Source organism: Sorghum bicolor, chromosome 6, assembly GCF_000003195.3.
Source record: "Sorghum bicolor cultivar BTx623 chromosome 6, Sorghum_bicolor_NCBIv3, whole genome shotgun sequence".
NCBI classification, from domain to species: Eukaryota; Viridiplantae; Streptophyta; class Magnoliopsida; order Poales; family Poaceae; genus Sorghum; species Sorghum bicolor.
The window spans coordinates 54,355,619-54,378,535 of record NC_012875.2 but is presented as its reverse complement, the minus strand read 5'-3'; the positions used below and the strand labels follow the sequence as shown (position 1 = coordinate 54,378,535).

At 44.7% G+C, this 22,917-nt stretch overlaps 5 protein-coding genes across 7 annotated transcripts; 4 read left to right on the top strand and 1 right to left on the bottom strand.

Annotated features, from left to right (window-relative positions):
• Positions 1,411 to 2,835, top strand: LOC8057679. The gene has a single exon (XM_002448334.2). It carries the CDS (start codon positions 1,567 to 1,569, stop codon positions 2,587 to 2,589), a length of 1,023 nt encoding a protein of 340 aa, XP_002448379.2. The 5' UTR covers positions 1,411 to 1,566; the 3' UTR covers positions 2,590 to 2,835.
• On the top strand, positions 5,260 to 6,759 carry LOC8057678 (SUMO-conjugating enzyme SCE1). Its single transcript, XM_002448333.2, has 5 exons — positions 5,260 to 5,394; positions 5,506 to 5,589; positions 6,019 to 6,165; positions 6,280 to 6,393; positions 6,500 to 6,759. The coding sequence occupies exons 1-5, from the start codon at positions 5,323 to 5,325 to the stop codon at positions 6,560 to 6,562; spliced, it is 480 nt and encodes a 159-aa protein (XP_002448378.1). The 5' UTR covers positions 5,260 to 5,322; the 3' UTR covers positions 6,563 to 6,759.
• Positions 9,576 to 12,626, top strand: LOC8060432 (SUMO-conjugating enzyme SCE1). Of its 2 annotated transcripts, none has more exons than XM_021462677.1 (5): positions 9,576 to 9,810; positions 9,893 to 9,976; positions 11,776 to 11,922; positions 12,022 to 12,135; positions 12,233 to 12,626. In XM_021462677.1, the coding sequence occupies exons 1-5, from the start codon at positions 9,694 to 9,696 to the stop codon at positions 12,293 to 12,295; spliced, it is 525 nt and encodes a 174-aa protein (XP_021318352.1). In that variant the 5' UTR covers positions 9,576 to 9,693; the 3' UTR covers positions 12,296 to 12,626. The 2 variants fall into 2 exon arrangements, with proteins under 2 accessions (XP_021318352.1, XP_002448377.1); XM_002448332.2 differs by having other exon boundaries at positions 9,577 to 9,765.
• On the bottom strand, positions 14,033 to 16,035 carry LOC8057677. Its single transcript, XM_002446937.2, has one exon. It carries the CDS (start codon positions 15,819 to 15,821, stop codon positions 14,343 to 14,345), a length of 1,479 nt encoding a protein of 492 aa, XP_002446982.1. The 5' UTR covers positions 15,822 to 16,035; the 3' UTR covers positions 14,033 to 14,342.
• LOC8057676 (SUMO-conjugating enzyme SCE1) lies at positions 16,658 to 20,958 on the top strand. Of its 2 annotated transcripts, none has more exons than XM_021462254.1 (5): positions 16,658 to 16,845; positions 16,934 to 17,017; positions 20,109 to 20,255; positions 20,350 to 20,471; positions 20,568 to 20,958. In XM_021462254.1, the coding sequence occupies exons 1-5, from the start codon at positions 16,774 to 16,776 to the stop codon at positions 20,647 to 20,649; spliced, it is 507 nt and encodes a 168-aa protein (XP_021317929.1). In that variant the 5' UTR covers positions 16,658 to 16,773; the 3' UTR covers positions 20,650 to 20,958. The 2 variants fall into 2 exon arrangements, with proteins under 2 accessions (XP_021317929.1, XP_002448376.1); XM_002448331.2 differs by having other exon boundaries at positions 16,664 to 16,845; positions 20,350 to 20,463.

Sequence of the window (22,917 nt, the reverse complement as noted above, 5' to 3'; positions counted from 1 at the left end):
TTTGACCAAGACAAACATGTGTACCGTTAATAAGCCACATGAGCCCAGTTACCCCTGCAGGCTCCAGAGTACAGACTAGCACCACACTCTCGCTCGACACACTACAGGAAGAAGAACACAACCTGCTCGGGGAGCATCTGTTGGATCCAGGCAGCTGATTTAAGTCTCCTGCGGTTACAGACAAGAGGTAGAAAAAAATTCTCTGTATATCAGAGATGGATCGATGCGCCTGATCCAAGCAAGATTTCATGCAGGAGGTGAACATTTTACCCATGCGTTAATGCCTGATCCTGAAGACCGTTGTAGCACTATTCTGAAGCAATGCTCGCTTGGGCCCTCAATAATAACGCCCAATGGATCGAGGAGACAATTCGTGGGAAAGCCTAATGGTGCCGCGAGCACGCCGATGCCCGCGCAATCATTTCATCCAGATCAAATCGCTCAGCAGAGGCCATAGGGGAGTTGCTGCTGCCTCCGTCCGTCCAGTGAGCACTGAGCACACACACTCCCAATCATACCGCCAAGTCACTGAAAACTGACAGCCCTGCTGTAGATTTTCTGATTCAGACCAACAGTTTCTGCAAAAGTGCGAACTGCAAAGCATGACAGAGAAGAGAAAGATTAATCAACCTATCCAAGTGGTTAAGTGAGAACAGAGAAGCCAAGCTTAAAAGCTCTTGTTAGCCAAATTTTGTGAACAATAGTTTCATCAGTACTCCATCTTTGCACTTTGTATAGTAGCCTGGTATGTTGGTACTGTACTGTCAGGCTTCTGAATTCCAGCGAACCGTATAGGTACGTCTTCCTTAATTGCATCAGGCAACGGGATAACTCATACTGTTGAGAACAGTGCATTGATAACTAATCTTCTTGAGATCAGATCAGATCACTACCCTACGCCCAAATCAGACGGCGCCTTCCCCTCCTACTGAAAGAGCCGAACGTTCTGAAATCTGGACGGAGAAAAGGGTGCTCTTTTCATGTTTCATTGTTCAAACTTCAGAGTTCAGACACACACACACACGCACACACACACACACACTGTTGCAGAGTAGCTAGCTAGGAATAGCTTCCTTCCATGGAACGTTCGACTGCCGGAGCAGGAGCTGCTTCTCCCCCAAAAAAGAGGTCTCCTTCCTTTTGACAATTCCCCTGCTGCCACCCAGAGTTCCAGGGACATGATTATAGCTGGACTGATGAAGAACCTTCGTCCCCAAACCATGTCTCGCAAGTGGCGAGCCTTTTACTACTGCCTCCTCACCAGTCACCACCGGGGCTAATCAACAGCTCTACAATAAACCTAATCCCGTCCTGTCCCTGCAAACCACACCCCTACGTACACTTTGGCCCGGTAATAAATCACACACCATCCTGCCATCACGCTCCCTCCCGTACAATGGCGCATACATTATTCTCCTGCAGTTAACCCAGATCAAAACCTAACCATGCTACATGCTACTGCTGTTCTGCCCCAGTGGCATATGCTTCCATCACAAGTCACAGCCGTAACAGTGCGTCTCCCCGCTGACGCTACGCCATTACAAAGAAGCTTTTCGCGTCGCCATCATGCTCGCTTTCACTCGTCCAACTAAAATGTCCCCATGCTGTCCCTGTATCACGCCACCGCTTCTATTTCCAGCTGCCATGACGACAAGTCTTCTGCTGCTGCTGTCCCTCTCGGCGACCGTTGCGCTCGCCGTTCCGCAGCAGCAGGAGCTGCAGCTGCAGGACACCGTCCTGCTCGACGACGTCGTGCAGGAGGCCGCCGAGGAGTGGTACCATGGGCGGCACCGGAGGACGGGCGTCGCGTACCCGCTCTGGCTACCGGGGAGCCTGTCGGGCGTCGACGCCACCGTGGCGCGGTTCCGCGCGGGGAGCCTCCGGAGGTACGGCGTCCGCAGGTTCGGCGAGTTCTCCGTGCCGCCGGGCCTCGCCGTGCGCGGCCACGCCGCCGCGCACCTCCTCGCGGTGCGCGTCAACCTCGGGAACCTCTCCTCGGTGTACGACGAGTACGCGGTGGGCGCCGGGTACCGCCTCGCCTCGCCGGTGCTCGGGCTCATGTTCTACGGCCTGGCGCGGCGCAACGGCACGGCGGCGCTGGAGATCGACCTCACGGACGCCGCCATCCGCGTCAACTTCTCCGTGGCCATCCCGGCGCTCCAGCCGGGCGCCGCGGCGCTCTGCATGGCCGTGGGGCTCAACGGCAGCGTCACCGTCACGGACGTGGAGGACGGGACCAACACCTGCCACGCGTCGGACCAGGGCCACTTCGCGCTCGTCGTGGGGGGAGCAGGCGACGGCGACGGCGGTGGCGGCGGCGGGGAGGCGGATATCGGGGAGGTCAGCAAGTGGAAGCTGGCGCTGTTCGGCGCGGCGCTGGGCGCGGGCGGCACCGTGCTTCTGGGGATGGTCGCCGTGGCTGTGGTCAGCATCCAGCGCCGCAAGTCGGAGATGGCGGAGATGGAGCGGCGGGCCTACGAGGAGGAGGCGCTGCGCGTGTCCATGGTCGGGCACGTGCGCGCGCCGTCGGCGGCCGGTTCGCGCACCACGCCGGACGAGCTCGAGAGCGAGTACTGTGCCACATTGTGACACGGTGCACACTGGAAACCTCGGAAGGAAAACAATTGTTAGTAATTTTAAATTTCACTTTCTTTATTAGGAACTTCGATTAACATTCTTTATGTAATTTTTCCTGCGGTACTTTTGGTTGAAATAACGAAGGACGTAAACACGGGGTACTAGTTGTACTTACTGATACGGTCGTAAGTTCTTTGTATGTAGTTAAACTGTAAACACTGTCACTCGCTGTATGTCTTTAATATGTCCATTCTTTCATGGATCACGCAGTCTCGTTCAATTTCTTGTGTGGATTTTCTCAAAAAATTATTGTGTGGAACAAAAAAGTGTTACGTTCTTCCACCCAACTGACCAAGGGATTCCAGATAGAGCAGCAAGAATTCGGTACCAACGGATTCAGGAAGAATTCGCGACCGACATGTTGGGGCTGTCCACATCCTTCCCGGCAGCGTCGGAGGATATCTTTCACTCGAGGGACCTTCGCTCGAACATGTGCGGAGGATCCTAGGGAAGACTAACGCTGACACTTCTCTTGTGATACTGAGCGTATTCAGGGACTCAGACATCGGCGGAGGTCCGCAAGCGGAGAAGGAGGGGACCTTCGAGCCTCCAATGGCGGAGGATGGCGAAGGATGCGGCGGAGGGGGCAAGCCTCCGCGCGTCTGAACCAAGGAACCTCCGGAGCGGTCAGGCCGAGGAACCTCCGGCGATGCCAAGCTCGGGAGCAGTCGGGCGGAGGATTCGAGCATTCGACAGGCTGGAGCCCTAGACGAAGAGCGCGAGAGGGGCTCGTAGTGTGAAATTACATAAATGACATAGGATATTCTCCCACCGTCACGGAGCATTTTTGTAATCGCCTTAGGTCGGTTTCCGTCCTCTATATAAAGGGATTGTAACCACACTTGAAAGGGACAGAGAGCATTTACTGTTTTCACCTACTGTTGAGCACACCATTCACTATTGCTTGGCCTCTCAGGCACCGTGTGAGAAGGTTCTTGATACACGTGTTACTGAGGAGTGCAGTGCGCATTTTCAGAATGATTTGGAGTATTTAGGATGTACAGTTGCTGAGCTGCATGACAACCACAGCATTTTCAGGGCTCGAGATTTAAGCAGATGTAACCTGCTTCACAAAAAAAAAGTTCTAAATGAATTCGTATGCAAAATGTTGATTTGATCTCTCTCAACTATTGCACGTCTGATTTATCTCTCCCTCGATCCACTCCTCCAGTTTTCTTAGTCAGAATTTTGTGATAGTCGAGCGGGTCAGTTAAAAAATTTTCAAAAAAATGTAAAATATCTTTTTAAAAATATACATTTTTTCATAAATATTGCATTTTAAAATACTAAAATATGGTTTAATTTAGGGAAATTATAGAAATTTTGTTTTAACTCATAAAATGAAAATAGATTTTTTTTTGCAATGTCATGTTCTATGTTTTCCTGAACTAGGCACAATAATATATAGCATGATGTTAGGAAACACATGACGCCCAAGCCGTGTAAACTGCCTTCCTGCTTGTAGAGTTTTTTTTTTTAAAAAAAAATATATACCTAGTTTCATTTTTTTCCAAGTTAAAACAAAATTTCTATGAACACTCTAAGGTTAAATCAAATTTTGGTATTTGTACATGCATATTCTGTATGATTTTTTTAGAAAGTACGATTTATCTCACTTGTAACTGACGTGCTACCTAGGACGACTAACGTGGTACCATGTCCGGTAAAACCGTTTTCAAACCCGCTTAAAGTGGTGAAAATCTTATTCTCAAGTTATTAAGCAACTTATACTTGCGCAATAGTGCGGACAGACTTTTTTTTTGTCAAACTGTATGTACTCCCTCCGTCTCCAAATACTGCCAGACAAATTAGTTCCAATGAGCTGCATTTAATGTCAACTAAACAGACTCAAACAATTACCATGCGCCAAAGTACTACTCCCTAGAAGAAATTAAATGGACTGGTGGACCACGGAACTTCTGAGGAGAATTAAATGGGCTGGTGGACTGAGTATGCTAGTAGAAATAGTAGTATTTGTGGATAAAATTTTTCTAGTAAAAATAGCAGTATTTAGGAATGGAGAGAGTATCATATTTGTTGATCGGTCCATTACGGTGGTAAGCAACTTTGGTACCGCACCGTTCAATCAAATACGACCCAAAAGTATAATACTGGGCTGTTCATTTGGTCACACACACACCCACTGGGCCGATAATTCGTATGGCGTGGACCGACAAGTAGTGGTAGCAGCTTCCTCCATTTCAAATTGTAATGATAATGACTTACAATTTGGAATAGAGGGAGTAGATTATTATCCTGTCTAAAGATTGTTTTTCAAGGCATGTTAAGATCCTACTCCGTATATGAACTGAAACAAATATTTAGAAAGTACTTTTCATTTTATTATTAAGATTACTTTCTAAATTCTCGCAATTCTTAGAAACCAAACGTTGCCTAATAAAACTCTATATTACTGTATTTAATAATAATAGTAACAGTAATAACACACAAGGAAAGAGGAGAAGAAGCGGCAGGGCCGCCGCCGCCGGGGATAAAAACCTCGGGTAGCCGACGAGTCCGTTGGCACTCCCCCACCCGCGGGCCGCGGTAACTCCCATCGACCCGTCCTCCTATTTATCCCACCAGGCCACCGCACCACCGGTCTGAAGCGTCGTCTTGCCTCGCGCTGCAACCGCTGCTCTCGTTGTCGTTGGAGGCGGACAAGGAGGGTCCAGTCCGGCTGGTATGGCTTCCGGAGGCGTCGCCCGCGCCCGCCTCGCCGAGGAGCGCAAGTCCTGGCGCAGGAGCCACCCCCACGTACGTGCGCGCCATCGTCCTCTTGTTGCTAGTTGATCTACGCTCCGTCGCGCAGTTTTAAGGTTGGATCGGATCGCCGATGAGATGCTTGCTTATCTTCTTGTTTTTCAGGGCTTCGTGGCCAAGCCGGCGACACTGCCGGACGGCTCCGTCAACCTGATGCTCTGGAACTGCATTGTCCCCGGCAAGAAAGACGTAAGCAAAACTCACCCCCACAGCATGTGACCTTCTCGATCTGTTTGCGCAGCGCTGTGCATGGTGGCAATCATTGCACGCGTGCGTTGCGTCCTCTGTTCAATTCTGTCCTCGATCGTCATGGCGGCCATGCAACTCCCTTTCGTCCGGCCGCCGGCACGTTACTTTTCATCCCCCATTGGGAGCAGTCAATCCTTTATTTGGAACGAAAGCGAATTGCACATACGAAATGCTTGCCTAGGTCTTGACTTCTCCCTTTATAATTTTTTTTGAAAGAACAGGAGGGGCAGAAGAGCCCCTACTCCCTTTATAAAATTATTAATATAAAAACAGCAGTTCTCTGCCAATTTTAAGTTTAGGCATAGATTTGTTGACCTTATTTTTATCTTGTTGAACAACTTTTCATAATTATGTCTATATAATATGCAGACTGATTGGGAGGGTGGGCATTTCCCATTGACTCTGCATTTTACTGAAGACTACCCAAGTAGACCTCCCGACTGCAAGTTTCCGGCAGGTTTCTTCCATGTCAATGTCTACAACACTGGTTCAGTATGCTTGTCGATCCTTGCTGACGTACGTATATAAGCTTTAATTGGGCACTTCCTTTACAGGATAATCAGTTGCATGCCATGCAGAATTAAAACATCACTTGGCCATCATGTTTTTTTATATATATATTTCTTTCAGGCCTGGAAGCCTTCTATCACAGTGCGGCAAATTCTAATCGGCATTCAGGACCTTCTTGATAATCCAAATCCAGCCTCCCCAGCGCAGAATTTATGCTACGTGCTCTTTACACAGGTTTGTCAGGCGCTTACAGTAGGAAGATAAAATATAAATCATTCATACAGTTCAGTCAGGCGCTTACCATTGCGTTTTCTTCTGTGCCATTCATTGTCTTATGCAGAATACGCCGGAGTATAAGAATCGTGTTCGTCAACAAGCTAAACGTTACCCTCCACTTGTGTAACGTTGGACAATCTCTGGCACCAAACCAGTTCCCCACTTCGTTGAACACTGTCAAGATTGTGTGCTCTATTATTCATCATTTCAGGAAGCTTGTTGGAACTGTTAAAATGTATTTCAGTGAGTCAGTGACTTGTCGTCGTACATGAAGCTATATTGTGCCTTTTAGTGTCCATGCAAATATGAGTGATTCACATTTTCCATTTTTGTAACTAGCTGTCCCGATTCCGTTACCAGCGTAACACGGAATTGCTGAAAGTAACTTTGTTTGCAATTGAAGCGGAACAAGGAGGTACGAGTAGAGAAGACAAAAGCAGAAGCATGTTGCCGATAGATAATAAAGAGCACTTGCTTAGTTGCTTCATCATTTTCAAAAAAATAAATAAATAAAACAATCCTCAACCGAACAGAGTGCGGTGGGTTCGATGTGCTATACTGCTATGTGCCAGTCCTGAACTACCTCTGTTAGGGATCGTTCGGTTGGGGTATTAGAGCATGATCAAAAATAGAGTCAAATGTTTGGTTATAAATAAAGTTGTCAAACTATACAATAATTTGTCTTCTATTTGTCTATAATTTTTTATTATTATTATATATGTTTTCATTCTCTTTTCTTACTCACATACATCTTTTATTGAGACCTACTGTCTATGCTTGTGTGCCTAGCTTGTTACTTTTATGAGTCAAGCTCTCTTTTCTCTTCCTTCTCTCTTCAACATTAACAAAAAAAATTAATTAGTATGGCTATAAATCAATTGTTGTACTTGCTCTTAGAACACCAGGAATTAATCTGGCTAGAAAAGCTTCTATAAATTAAGTAAAAATACCGGTCCAAAATTCTTCTTGGCTCATTTCTGGTCAAACGGACGAAGCCAGAGGAAAAATTCAGTTCATCGAGACCGTCGCCGTAAGCTTATTAAATTTACCAGTCATTCAACAATATTTTTTTTATAATAAATCATCAAATAATACTTTCAATTATGGTTTTTTAGACAAACAAACAGGTTCTACGTCAAAACCATTTTATTAGAAGCGCCTTTTTAGACTGATTTTACCATTTTTTTCATTAATTTTTTTTGTAGACACATGTTATTAAATCACAAAAATGGTCTCCAAGCTTGTAAACTTTTGAGAAAAAACATAGAGATAGACTGGGATACAAGAAACTCAAATAAAAGTATTTATAAACCATGAAATTATATCTCAAAAAAATATATTTAGCTATAGGGAATTGGGGGAAAATAACTAGAATTTTCTTAAAAAATTTACAAATTATTTTAATCACTCTAAATGTCTTTTTATTAACTTTTCATGACAAAAACACAGGATTTAACCAACATGAATGCATTATTCATGCTAGTTACATATCATGTTTTTATTATGGAGATTTTTTAATGTGTTTAGACATGGATTAAAATGTTTTGAATTTTTTCTAGTATTCTTTCCATTTCCCTAGAGCCAAATCAAGGTTTCTGGAAGCTTCTAGATTTATTTTTCACAATATCTAAATATTTTATTTGGATGTACCAATCTAGATTTTTTCTCAAAGGCTTAGGCCCTATTTGGTTCCACCAACTAAATTTCAGCTTTTGTAGCTAAAGTTCCAAACACATTGACTAAAAGGAGCTAAAATAGTTTAGTTCCATTAGTCATCCAAGAGTAGCTAAAATAGTTTTAGCTAGCTAAAATTTAGCAAGGGGAACCAAACATGCCCTTAATAACCTTAGAAAAATATTTTTTGTAGTTAAAAAACCTTACTCAAGTGTTTATTAGAATTTTTTTGTTACAAATGACAAACCACCTTGAATCCACCTCTTACCCGGACATGGGGTTAATTTAAATGGTTTTTAAAGTTAAGAGAGGCAGCTTACTTGGTTTCGAAGTTTGAGAAATAACCTGTACTATGGTAATATTAATAATTTAGAAGATAAAAATGACCTTTCCTTTATTTATACTAAAAAAACAGAGAGAGGGGCCTTGTATAGTTCACCCTAAAACCAAAAACTTTTCAAGATTTCCTGTCACATCGAATCTTGAGGCATATGCATGAAGTATTAAATATAGACAAAAATAAAAACTAATTGCACAGTGTGTGTAAATCACAAGATGAATCTTTTGAGTCTAGTTAGTTCATAATTGGACAATGTTTGTCAAATAAAAACGAAAATGCCAATGACGGAGCCACCCTAGCGGCGGGGTGGGGCGGCCGCCCCAGCTACCAACGGCGTCGTCCAAGACCCCCGAACCCCCTCTTCTTCCTTAGCTTCGGCTACCGGGCTACCGAGGAGAGGCCGCTCCGCCGCAAGAAGACCACTGGCGCCGAGCGAGAGCGAGCCACAAGCACTGAGTATCGAAGAAGACGATGCTACTAGGTAGTGGGAACTAAGCATTTTTTTTGTTAAGATTAGCCCAAGGGCCCAACAAGGGTCCAATTTGGCTCCCTAAATCTCCAATCCAGCAATACGGTCTGGCTCTCATGTTTAGCTTCCCGAACCCCCAATTCTGTATTAACGCAAATGCTGCCACCATTGCCAGGCACCGCCCGTGGCTCACTCCGCCGCCCGCTGCAAGGAACCAGCCACGCGCTCGCCGCCACCCTCGCCGGCCGCTGCTAGGCGCCAGCACGGCACACTGCTCGTCCGCTCACTGCCATCGCTAGGAACGATGGAGGGAGGAGAAGCGGAACTTGGCAGGGGCAGCAGCTTTGCCAGTTATTTAATTTATTTTGTAAATTTGAGGCAACATCTTATGTTATTCGTCCGCCTTTTCCACAATAACTTTTGTGATTCTAGTTTTTTTGCTATATTTTTTACAATCGCAGTCGATGAATATTGTGCGATTTGTGCCATAAGCTTTTTCATTCATCTTCATGTTAGAACTCGCCCCAGCTATAATTTTTTTCTGGCTCCGTCATTGGAAAATGCTACGGTACCGAAATTCAAATTTTTTTCGAAACTAAACAAGGCCAGAGCATGGGCCGTGGTATGGGAAGACCCAATACCTCGGGCTTCGGAGCCGAACCGGAGCGGCGGGCAAACATCCACTCGCGGATCCCAAATTCCCGATTCCCACCACTGCTCTCGCTCGATTTCCCCCCAAAGGACAGGCACAGCGCGCCAGAGCCGGGCTCGTCGGATGGCGTACGGAGGCGCCGCCCGCGGTCGCCTCGCCGAGGAGCGCAAGGCGTGGCGCAAGAGGCACCCCCACGTGCGTGCGCGCCATCATCCTCGCCGCGTCTTCTTACTGCTGCTAGTATAGTAGATCCACGCTCCGTTGCTGTTTTAAGATTGGGGCCGTTGATGCGATGCTTGCTTGCTTGCTTTCTTCTTTTCAGGGCTTCGTGGCCAAGCCGGCGACGCTGCCGGATGGCTCCGTCAACCTGATGCTCTGGAACTGCGTCGTCCCCGGCAAGGAAGGCGTAAGCCATATCTCTGCCCACCCTAGTCCTCCCCGCAAATCTTCTGCCATGGCCGTGGCCCCATGTGCTGCAGCGTGTTTGGCAGTTGGCACGCGTTCTGTCGAATGTGCCTGACTGCACGCTTCCTTTTCTTCAGGTCGATTGAATGTGTCTGACTTTTGTTCAACCTGAAAAAAATATAAACTGATTTATTCTAACAAAGGGAAACTGGAGAAGAATGTATCCATGCTTTTGTACTAGCTATAAGATGCTAGGTCTGATCATCATTGTGTGAAGCTAAAGGGCCAAATAAGGGGACTAGGCTTTTTCACTAGGGGTTTGCAGTACTTGATCCTGAGCATTTGATTCTGGGCTGCGAAATCCTTCCAACTACTGCATCTGGAACATTTTTGTACTGCAAAAGGGGGGAAATGAATACAATGAGCCTAATCCTGCAACATTGTTCATAGATGGTAGCCCTGTCATTATTCTAGTTAACTACTTTGGGTTTACTGTGCTTGTTCTGTTGTTCATGAAGGATTCAGCGGTATCTGCAAGCATATTGCTTCGTTTGAAAAACAATAAAGCTTTCCCAATTGGTTGCTAGTGCCACTTTAATCTGACGACATGTTAAACATTCTATAACGACATAGCAATCTCTCACACTCTGCTTCCTAACTGGCCAGTTATAAATTGTGAAAAACTGGCCAGTTATATATTGTGGAAAACTTGTTTCGACGCAATATCTTAAAATAGTTATGCATCCATAAAAATGATTCCAAAAAAGATAACAAGCGGGTTTACTGGAATTGTGGGATAATATTCCTGAAAGTTCATAATTTACATTTATGGCTCCAAATCAATTTATTGTGAAAATACATTCCATAATTAATATAACAGTGTTTATTTGATAATATAAATATTTACTCCCTCCGTATATGATTTAGAAGTTGTTTAGGACAGCGACACGATCTCCAAAACACAACTTTGACCTCTTATTTTTATAAAAAAATATTTAGGAACAAATGATATATGTATACTTTTATGAAAGTATTTTTCAAGACAAATCTATTCGTATAATTTTTCACATTTGCAAACTCAACAATTTACAAATCTATTCGTATAATTTTTCACATCTGCAAACTCAACAATTTAAAAGTTATTGATGATTTATATTCCCAATGTTTGACTCAAGTCTTGTCCAAAATGACTTCTAAATCCTAATACGGAGGGAGTATAGTTTTTTATCTATAATTGGTCAAACTTGGTATACTAAAACATGACACTTCCAGAATTGTATTTTTTGGGGGACGGAGGGAGTAGCTTATAATATGACTAAAAGGTAAAGTTTGGAAAGAACCCATGTATCTACTCTTGCGTAATGAGCTATTCCACTAAGAAATCAGGATTTTCTGCTTGCATAGAAAAAACACAGTTCCATTCTACTATAATATATTCAAGGGTTTTCTCTTGCATAGAAGAGTTTATAGTCCTATTCTACCATAACAAATTTCTGGTGTTCTCTCTGGTGTGCAAGAGTTTATATGGTGCTAAGGTCGTGAAGGCTTAAATGAAACCTGTGATTTTGGCCCCATGTGTTGTTCTGCTTTATTTGTAAATGTTTTCCATTATTTACTGGTTCTCAATTCAACATGTTTGCTATACACACTCTCAAATCTGTTTTCATAATACAGCTATTTTTCTATTGGTGGATAGTTTTCCTCTCATCGTATTACAACAAATTGTCACTCTACTCATTCTCTTCATCTCAAACTGTCTTAGCATATACTAAGCTGTGTTTTTTATTCATCTTTATGCAGACTGATTGGGAAGGTGGATATTTCCCACTTACTCTCCATTTTACTGAAAATTACCCAAGTAACCCTCCAACCTGCAAGTTTCCACGAAGGTTTTTCCATGTCAATGTCTATGATTCCGGGGATGTATGCCTGTCAATACTTGGTGATGTAAGCTTCAACTGAGCGGACACTTTCTTCTCTTTCAGTATCACTACAATTCTATATCATGCAAATAACATCACTTGGCCTTCATGACTTATTTCTTAGGCATGGGCGCCTTCTATCACAGTGCCGCAAATCCTTATAGGCATCCAGGAGCTGCTGGATAACCCAAATCCAGCCTCTCCTGCACAGGATTTTGCTTATGATGTCTTTGCAAAGGTCTTAAAATAACCTAGCCTTAAAATTCTCTATTTTTTTATATGACTATTATGTGCTTATCATTGTGTTCTTCTGTGCAATTTACTGTGATCTGCAGAATATGCCAGAATACAAGAGACGTGTTCGTGAGCAAGCCAAGAGGTATCCTTCACTCGTGTAGCCGTGGACCTCTACAACACACTTGCTGCTAACCAAGTAGTTATTTTAGTGTAGTGGAACTTGTCGTGATTGTGCTTAAGTATGTTGTCTAGTTAGCCGTACGCTTATTGGAACTGCTAAAATGCACTCCGACTGTATTATTGTTATGCCCTATCAGCATACTGTTGGTGTACGATCGATATTAAAAAATTGTTTTGCCCCTGTAAAGTTGGAGTTACGGGTTGCCAACCCGTAACTCCAAGTGTCACAACTCACAAAGGAATTAGCTCAACAGTCGACACCTAGAAATAGCTTTATTAGTAATATATTGGTATTGCTTTTTTTTAATCTAATTATTCCCTCCAGTCGTTTTAGTATTTCTAGACACATAGCTTTTGCAATGTATCTAAACATATTGTATACTCCCTTCATCTCAAATTATAAGGCATTCCAAGAATCTTGGAGAGTGCATTTTAAATTTGATCAAATTTATATGATAAAATAATAATATTTATGATATTAACTAAGTATCATTAGGTTCTTTATTAATTATATTTTCGTAGTATATCTATTTGATGTTACAAATCTTTGTAATTTTTTCTATAATTTTGGTCAAACTTAAGATGGTTTAACTCTCCAAGATTCTTAGAATGCCTTATAATTTGGAATGGAGGGAGTATCTATGTGCGTAGCAAAAGCTATGTCTTGAGTGTTTTGGAAATTTTTGGTGGAGTGGAGCTGAAAATGAATCTGGACTCTGGAGCTGGTGAAACTCTAATCGTCAAGGCAACCTCAGTCAGCATCACATAACGGCAGGACAGTTCAACAAAAGGACAAGCGAGCTTAGGCCTTGTTTAGTTCCAATTTTTTTTTGCAAAATAGGAATAATAGCACTTTCGTTTGTATTTGATAAATATTGTCCAATCATGAACTAACTAGGTTTAAAAGATTCGTCTCGTCAATTCCGACCAAACTGTGTAATTAGTTTTTATTTTCGTCTATATTCAATACTTCATGCATGCGTCTAAAGATTTGATGTGACGAGGAATCTAAAAAATTTTGCAAAATTTTTTGGGAATTAAACAAGGCCTTACTCATATCCTGCTTGCTTTTTGAAGGAGCACATTCGACAATGAGACATTTCAAAAGGTCCTTGATACCATCTCTGTTATGTAGCACATGACAAACCTTCCATCCAGGACGAACATGTTTAGTTCAAAACAACTAAGCGATGTTGTCAAGTTCAGTCACACACACATACGTAGGCCTACATAAGAAATACTATACATACATATGCTCCCACATACATATGACACATCATCTCAACTGATTCAAGTGACACACTTTTACCCCACAGCTTTCAAGCTTCACCAGTATAAACTATAAAGGCCCATGCAACTAGGAGAACCATCATCCTTGGGTGAAAACAGTGCTGACCAAACAAGCAGAAGCTGCAGTCTGTAGGAACCAGAAGTTAAGTCAACTGCACATAAATTTGCCTCACTTGATTTCACTCACTTGAAATTTGTGGTTGGAAGCATCCGAAATCCACTTCGGCAAAGAATTTCATGCACAGACCTTTGACATTTGTGATTGCCCATGAGATGCAGTCACAACTCTAGTTAACTACACATCAAACATGCCAAGAAAATCAGCCCCTGCTGCCCTATTCATACACCTGAAGAAAATCTGGATGCAAAAGAAACAAATATATGCTTGTTTCAAAAATACATTAGTAGTACTAATATCGTGGAACAAGTTCATAAGAATCATTCATATACCAGAGTAGTGTATAGTATAGTCAGCCATCAATTCAATACCGAAAAATCATTCATGTGATACATCATGGGTGGCAGAACTTGAAACTCAAATACCTACAAGTTTCATCATGCTACCTAGGAAACTACATGAAGAAGGATCATAAACATGATCAATGCCCAGCTAGAATCGGCAAATCAGACTCATCCTCACACCATTTGACATGGCAGAACAAACCAACAGCCTTCCTCTGCAATGTATGTGCTATATGCACAGCCGATCCTATCAACTAAAACACCTGCAATAACCTTTTACACCACAACCAGATCATTCCCATGGTTTGACGCTTCGATGCGCAGCAATTCAGGAGGCAATGCTGCAGGATCAAGTTCCCAGCAATCCTCAGGAGGCAGAGCCGATCCCTCACCCTTGGGCACCTTCCTGGCCGGTATCTGATGCGAAAGCGCCCCAAGATCGTCCTTCTGAAGGAAGTGGACAGCATGGCTTCCGATGTCCCGGCGTGTGAAGATGCTCCTGAAGCCTTCTACCTTCTTCAGGTACCCGAAGCTGGCACCATACCGCTCATCATAACCACTGAGCATCACCACAATGTCATACTTTGTCCTCGCCGCATCGCCCTCCTCGCCACCATGGAGGGCCCAAACCGAGGCCTTCCTGGGATAAACCTGGTACACCTCCCTCGCCGCCCTTTCGCAGGCCAGAAGGTGGGAGAAGACGTTCACTGAATCCACGGTCTCTGCTCTCCCAACCTTGAACTGCCCGCATGGCTTCCCGTCCTCGCCATCCAGCCACCTTATCTGCACTCTGAATTGGGTGCCTCGCTGCACCCCATCCACCAGCGCATACTGGCGTGGCATGCCATCGGCATCGGCGTACAAAGCCCAGAGTTGGCCTCTCTTGAAGCACCTCTCGCCGCGGTCGGCGTCGAAGTTGTAGAAGTCAGAGTCCTCCACGGCCATCAGGTCCGAATGGGTGTTCTCCGCCTCAACCTCCTCGCCGTCCTCCTCCTCCTCCTCCCCCTCATCCACAACCACTAAGTCTCTGGAAGAGCTCTCCGGAGCCTTTGCGCCCCTCCTCTTCTTGGCGAGCTGGAGCTGCATCTCGGCGAGCGTCATTTCAAGCTTCTCCGTATTGGGCTTCTTGGCCGGCGGCGGCCGCCGAGGCGCAAGCGCAGGCGCCGGCGCAAGGGCAGGGGGTTTGGCCTCCGGCGGAGGCGGGACCTCGACGGCGAGGAAGGTACGGCGGCAGGAGGGACAGTTGAGGCGGTATCCCACATACTTGCGCTCGAACTCGTGGAGGAGGCGGCATCCGGCGCAGGCAGTCCAGAAGGTCCCGGGGGGCGGGGCGGTGAGCGCCTCGTAGGCCTCGGTGGCGCGGCCGAGCGCCTCCTCGGCGGCGGCGGCGGAGGAGGGGTTGGCGGCGGCGTAGTCGGGGCCGACGCGGAGGGACTTGACGAGCGACTTGAAGTGGCGGCGGAGCTCGGATGCGGAGAGCGGCGAGACGTCGGGGTCTTCGGGCTCGGGCAGTAGAAGCGCGGCGTGGTGGGAGGAGGCGTCGGCGAGGAGCACGTTGGCGGCGGTGGCCACCACCGAGGCGCGCGGGCAGGACGGGGATAGGCGGGAGGCGCGGAGGGCGTGCCTGCGCGCGGCCCGGAGCCGGCCCGCGGAGAGCTCCGACTCGGCCAGCGAAAGGAGGTGCTCGGCCTCGGCTGCGGATTCGGGCCCCGGCGCCGCGGCGGCGCGCGGCGCGGGAGGTTCGCCGGGGGCCATCGGTGAGGAGCGTCGCCGGCCGGGGGTTTTCGTGGGTGGGTTGTTCAGCTAGTAGAATGGGCTTTTCGGTGCTTGGGGTTTTGGGCCTTGATCAAACAGTGAGTTTCTTGTCTACTGCCTGTTAACATGGGCCTAGGAGCTTTTAAAGCTAAGGCCTTGTTTAGTTCACCCCAAAAAGTAAAAAGTTTTCAAGATTCTCCGTCACATCGAATCTTGCGGCACATACATAAAGCATTAAATATAGACGAAAGTAAAAACTAATTACACAGTTTAGCTGAAAATCGCGAGACGAATCTTTTGATCCTAGTTAGTCCATAATTGGATAATATTTGTCACAAACAAACGAAAGTGCTACAGTACCGAAATCCAAATTTTTTTCGAAACTAAACAAGGCCTAGAAATATGTTTGCAAAAAAAAAAAAATTAATTTATCTCACTCAACTGTTGTGGTCGTCTAGTGATTTTACTGATGTGGCGCTACATTAGATGAGATAAATCACACTAAGTTGAAAAAATCAAGGAGGAAAATCAGAATAGGAAATATTTTGTTAACAAATCAAAAAAAATCATTTTTTTATTTTGAATTTTATCCAAATATATTTTTACTTGGAAAAACAATGCAATTAAAAATCCTAAAATCTAGTTTATATACTCAAATTCATATAAAATTTGTTTTTTTCCGAAAGTTATGAAATTTTGGGTAGTTTAAATGGGTAGTCCAAGTTTGAACAAAATCCTAACGCCAAAAAAAAAGGTTTGAACAAAATCCGGAAACTCTAGAGACTTCGGAAAATAAGTGATGATGTCAGCCTGACACTGTAGCCGCTGTTGCTTCCAAAAGCCAATAAACCCAGAGTGCGGGAGCCGAACCGATGCAAACCCATCCACTGACATCCCGCTCGCGCGATTAGCCCCAAAATTTCAGAGTGCAACGCTACCAGGGTCGGGTGGGATGGCATCTGGTGGCATCGCCCGCGGCCGACTGGCGGAGGAGCGCAAATCGTGGCGCAAGAGCCACCCCCATGTGCGCGCCACCACGATCTGCTTCTGCTTCGTCGCTCCTTGCCGTTATTAATCTTTGGGGGCGTTTGGTCTTTGTTTGATTTCTTCAGGGGTTCGTGGCGAAGCCGGAGACGCTGCCGGATGGGTCCGTGAACCTCATGGTGTGGAAGTGCGTCATTCCCGGCAAAGAGGGCGTAAGCCAAAACTCACTCCCCCACCCCCAGTCCCCACTCCTAGATCTTCTCTGCTTATTGTGTTTGGCAATATCAGGACACACCCGAGGTTTGTTCGATTTTGTCGGCTTGTCGTGTTGCATATGGTTCCATTTTTCTCCTACCTGAAAAGAGGACAACGATTTGTCTAATGCTTTTGTACGGAGTATTCCTGAGCTGGTTTGCTTGTTTTTTTTTTCTACTTGTGTTTTCATAGATTGATCCAGAACCCTAGCTTTTGTACTGTGCCTTTGCAGCCACTGCATGTGGAGCATTTGTACTGTTAAAGTGTTAATTGTTGGCAGATGAATATGAGGAGCATAATCCTGCAAGCATGTTCATGCTGCATAGTCATATTACTGTTCTGGAGTAACTAGATGTTCATGCTGCAATGCTGCATAGTCCTGTTAGTGTTCTGGAGTAACTAGATGTTCATGCTGCAATGCTGCATAGTCCTATTAGTGTTCTGGAGTAACTAGATGTTCATGCTGCAATGCTGCATAGTCTTATTAGTGTTCTGGAGATATTTGTGTTTCATTATTTGGGACCAAATATCTTCTTTCCAGTTGGTTACAAGTGCCACTGTATTCTGATTGTACAATGAAGGCCCTCTTTGGAGGACTCGTCCTAGGTTCCGCTTCAACATTGTTGGGCTACTGTTTGTGCTGTAGCAGGAGCTGGATGAAGCTTCAAACCACTAGCTTTTCCAGCTTCACCTGCTTTGTGCTACAGAAACTCAACCCTAAAACACTACAGTACCTTTATAAGAGAAGCCAGGTCTTTTGGTTCTACTTCCTAATTGATTTACTATGTCTTCATAGAACAAGAACTATTTCAACATGTTTTCCAAAATAGAAGCATGCAAACGGTATTATTTTTGCAAGATTTCTGTAATTCAAGTTTTTCGAATTCCTAGCCTTACACAAGTAAGTTAGAATCTCATTAGATTTTGGCTTCCATATGGTAATGTATCTCTGTATCTTTGATTCAAAGAAACTCTCTGTCTGGAACAGTAGGTTATCAAGTCATTCATTGATCATGTTTTATTTTAAGGAGGTCGATTGTGTTATGGACAGGAAGCTCAGAAGTATCATTGGCACTGGAATAGAAAGGAGTTGGATTTTCCTAGTTTAGCAGCCAGATCAGATTTGGCTAGAACAATAACTCACTAATATAGGCATACTGCTATTCTTAGTTTGTTTGTGTTGGTGTCTCTATTTCCAATTTCTGTCTTCTTTTCCAGATTATCTAGTCATCCTTTTATATAAAGATAGTGATAGTACTCCCTCCATCCACAAAAGGATGCAACTATAGGATTTGTGCAAGTCAAACTAGCTTAATTTTGACCAAATTTATAATAAATAGTATTAACATTTATATCTTCAACTAGGTTTACTACGAATATATATTTCATAATTAATTTAGTGGTACTTATTGTGTATCACAAAGGTTAGTACTTTTTTACATAATTGGTCAAACTTTAAATCATTTGACTCCTCGAAAAGTGATAATTGTGTCCTTTTGTGAATGGAGTGTTGTTCAGGGTTACCAGCAAACAAGTAATACAGAAAAGGGCCTGGCCACCAAACATGACTTCTATCAGAGCCTCGTAGTGCCCACTTGTGATCAGGCCGACGAAGCAATCTAGCATCTCTTGGTTTCCTTTGTATTCACACGGCAGGCTGGGTTTGAAGGGCTGATGCAATGCAGGCCCTGGTTCAGCGATGGACACGGCCCCTTTGCAAGTGTCTTGGCAGACAGCTGCGTGACGGGTGCCCAAGACGTCCATGAAAGGATTTAATTCCATGGTGTCCTCTTGGCAAGGATGGTCTAGAAACACAGGAACCGCTGCGTCTTCCATGGCCAATTGGCCATGGACCATCAGTCAGGCAGGTGCTTCAGGAGGCAGATCAGGCACACCTCTGGTGTTTGGACGACCAAGGGACTGAGGGAACTTCTGTAGTAGACAGAGTAGATTTGGCTGCTCCTGACCGTGGATTCGGCTTGTACTTGGCCTGTTTTCTATCTATTAATGGAATGACGCACAATTCTCCCGCATGCGAGGAAAAAAACAGAGCCTCATATTTATTTGAGACAAGCCCTGCTCTCAATAGCAGTGTGTTGCTTTCCCCAGCATTATCTCCTTCTCTGCCTCCCACATTATAGGATAGATGATTTACTAGATTTTCAGTTACTCAGAATTCAGAAAGTCAGATATTGCAGTTATATTTTAAGAAATAAATCATATTGTAGGCTGAATCATTTTTTAAAAGTAATCTGAATAGTGAATATTCAGATTATCACTGAAGAAAGCAATTGAGCTATCTTTATTTTTTTTGAGAACATGTCCATTGACACGTGTTTCATTAAGAGGAAAATTGAACTATCCTTGTGATAAGGAGGTACGTGTGAAAACATACTTATTAGGTATGAAGCACTTTATCGTATGTGTACCAGGCTCCCACGTGCCCACGTGGAATTGCTTAGTTAATCTGAGCACTATTTGGTTGGCATAGTATTTTTAATTGAACTTTTAGCATGGCGACAGTTGAAATGAGTTGATTGATCTGGCAGTAATGACTAATGAGGATCCATTATGGTACAGAAGCATGAGTGAATCAACTGATATTCTGAAATACCATAGTATTGCGGCCTGGTTTCGCTCCCTAGAACCAAATGAGATGCTTTGGCAGTCCTGTTCAAGACTGGTTAGGAAAATATGCTTTGGCTTTTGAAACTCTTTACTACTTCGTTGATAACTCTGTAAAACAGTAATTTTGTAAGGTATGGTCGTTACTTGAAAGTCTAGATAGCAGTCAACGGGAATGTTTCTTAAACTATAGTTTAGTTTGTTATGATCCATTGTTTGTGGTGCCGATTCGTATTTTATATTCACATTTCAATAATTCTGTGGTGCACATGCTGACCTATTTTATGTTATTGACTGGGTGCATAATGTTGTCTTGTCTTATCCTCCTACAACAAATTGTCACACTCCACTCGTTGTTGATCCTCCATCCCAATCATGGATGGAACACAAGCTAAATTATGTGTTTGATCCATCTTTGTGCAGACCGACTGGGACGGTGGATATTTCCCCTTGACTCTGCATTTTCCTGAAGATTACCCAAGTAGCCCTCCCATCTGCAAGTTTCCAGCAGGATTCTTTCACGTCAATGTCTACCCTACCGGAGCAGTGTGCCTATCAATACTTAGCAGTGTAAGATGTTTTTTATCCACATATCTGTTGATTGTAACCCATGCAGCTATGATCGCATGGCCTTCATGAGTCATGACTTAAATGGTTCTTTCAGGCGTGGAAGGCTTCCATCACGGTGAGGCAAATTCTCATAGGCATTCAGGACCTTCTTGATAACCCTAACCCAGCCTCTGCTGCACAAGATATATGCTATCGGCTGTACAAGAAGGTGTTCATGTAACTTCTTGTTTGAACTGAGATAGGCTGGGACGTTCTTAATTTTAGTTTTGATCATGCCCTTACCACTTCGCTGTTTTGTGCTGGCATTTGCAGGATATGCCGAAGTACAAGGATCATGTTCGTCAGCAGGCGAAGCGCTATCCTTCAGTTGTGTAGCCAGGGGCTTACTGCGTGAAAGATTCAAGCAGATAACCATTACTCATTTTGGTGGAATCTGTCGCAATTGTGCTTACTATTCACCGTAGGGGTAAAGTTAATGTCCGGTGATCCTGATAAAACGCACTTTGAGCACATCCTATGCACCTGTTATTATGACTTATGTTAAACATTAGAGGAACATTTGTTCTGCTGTCCCTTGACTGTTTCACGAAAAGTGAAAGGGATCACCATATTTCAGTCAGAACAGAGATCCAGCCCAAACTGGTGAAAGAGAGAGGCCTGAGTGCCTGAGTGGGCCTGGTGGTGCTTCCAATTATCAAACTCACAATCTAGGGAGACCCACCATTCGTGGTTCCAAGTCAACAAAGCTTCCACCATTGTTAATTCTGCCCCTGTACTTGCACCGGCTCTTGAAAATGCCTCCCTCCCTCCCTCCCTCCCTGCTGGATCCAGGCTGCCAATCATATATACCAATTAACAAGAGCCTGGGCCAGTCCGTGAGGACAGTGACAAACGGGTGCCATTTCGTGAGGAAGGAAACAACCGAAAGCGATTAAACACACGTACATATATGCCTTGCCCCTATTGGTGCTTGGATCGCATAGACTTGCCTGTACTATATGTGTTATGTTATTGCAGGTGGGGATCCGGTTCGGTGTATGTGGGTGGATGCTGTTGCTGTGCAGGACCAAGCAAGCTGTGCGCGCATGAGGGGTATCCGGGTATGATGACTAGGCGATCGTCGTAGCCACTCGATCGCTGAATCGATGGTCCGGATCAGGACAATGTGTTCTTAAGGCCTCAGGGAGAGAGAGATCGTTGACAAAACAAAACCAGGTCCAATGTTTAAAATTTAAAAGAAACACTGAAACCATCTGGACAGTCGGATCGGAACGGATCATAGTACAATGTTCTTTAGCTTTTTGCAGATCTTTTCACGATTTTCATCTCGTATAGACATGGTTCAGTCATGGTTTTTATGGAGGCTATTATATTCCTGAACAACTAGCGAACAAAACGAGCCAAGCATTTTATTGGATACCACTCGTGTTAGAAAATGAACAGTAGCCAGCCTAGGAATCACTATCAGATCAAACACGATACGGCCGATCAGGAATTGTCCATGTTTATTTTCCTGTATTCTGAAGAGGAAAACGCGAGTGGAAAAGTGATGCTTCATTCTCTGGACAACCGAGCAAATTTCCTGAGGATATTGTTATAATAGTACTAGTATATTTTAGGCGGCCGATTCTGCCCACTTTGAGCTCGCAACCCCGGCCAAACAAGTGTACACTTAGCACCCCGAAATAAAACCATCTTTGCCGCTATTTCAGACAGAGCTTTGTCAGGTAGCGTGCTGGAGCTGGAATAAGGCGCAGCACATGTAACTGGATGGTGACTTTTCCAAATGGGCTTGGAACATCTCTTGAGGCTCACTCTTATGCGTTATTTATTTATTGCCGAACGTGCACTTGCACAGCTCTTCGCAGAGATAATACTACTCCGGCTGTCAAATACTAAATCTGAGTTAGGCCGGAGCTGTGTGTGTGCCTCCCATCATTGGCAGGTGACTTTGTGGAAGCCAAAACGCGGCTCCAAACATGTCCTAAAACGCACAGAATAGGATCTTGACAGCAGGCTCCTGCGCTGCACTCCATCTCGCAATAGTTGGGGGCCGAAAGGACGGGATAAAGGGTACAATTCGGCGAGATTACTAGCGCGGAAAGCGAGAGCAATACTATATGGTCCTCCCGCTCCTGTCCTACCGGGAAGATCCTTTTTTTTTTATTGCGTTCATCCGCGCGGAGGTGCGGGTGGCAATGGCATGGCTGTTAAAATAAAGGGCACGAAAGTTCTCCAGCGACTTTTTGTGCTGCTAGCCTGCTACCACCACCACTGACGGTACTTAACCTGAATGCCGATCTACCCTCAGTTACGCTCGCCGTCCGTGCAATTTCTCTTGTTACTGCCGTACTCTGGTACCAGCGTTGTTAAATTTTAATTGTGCCAACCACCACGGGATCCTGCTGCTTCCCTGCTCTGGTTTGTCCTGGATAATCTTCATCCGAGCGTACAGATTTTTCCAGGGGAGAAACGAGGAATTCAAGATATTCAGGGTGTAAAAGAGGCGTTTTCAGTGGCGAGAATATACGCGGAGAAAAGCTGTCAGAGAAGTGATAGAAATACTAGAAGGGGCCGGGAGGTTTTGTGATTGTGATGCTGTTGTGGGGGAGCACGCGCGGCGCAGGTTGGATGCGTGCGATGCGACTATTTCTTTCCAACA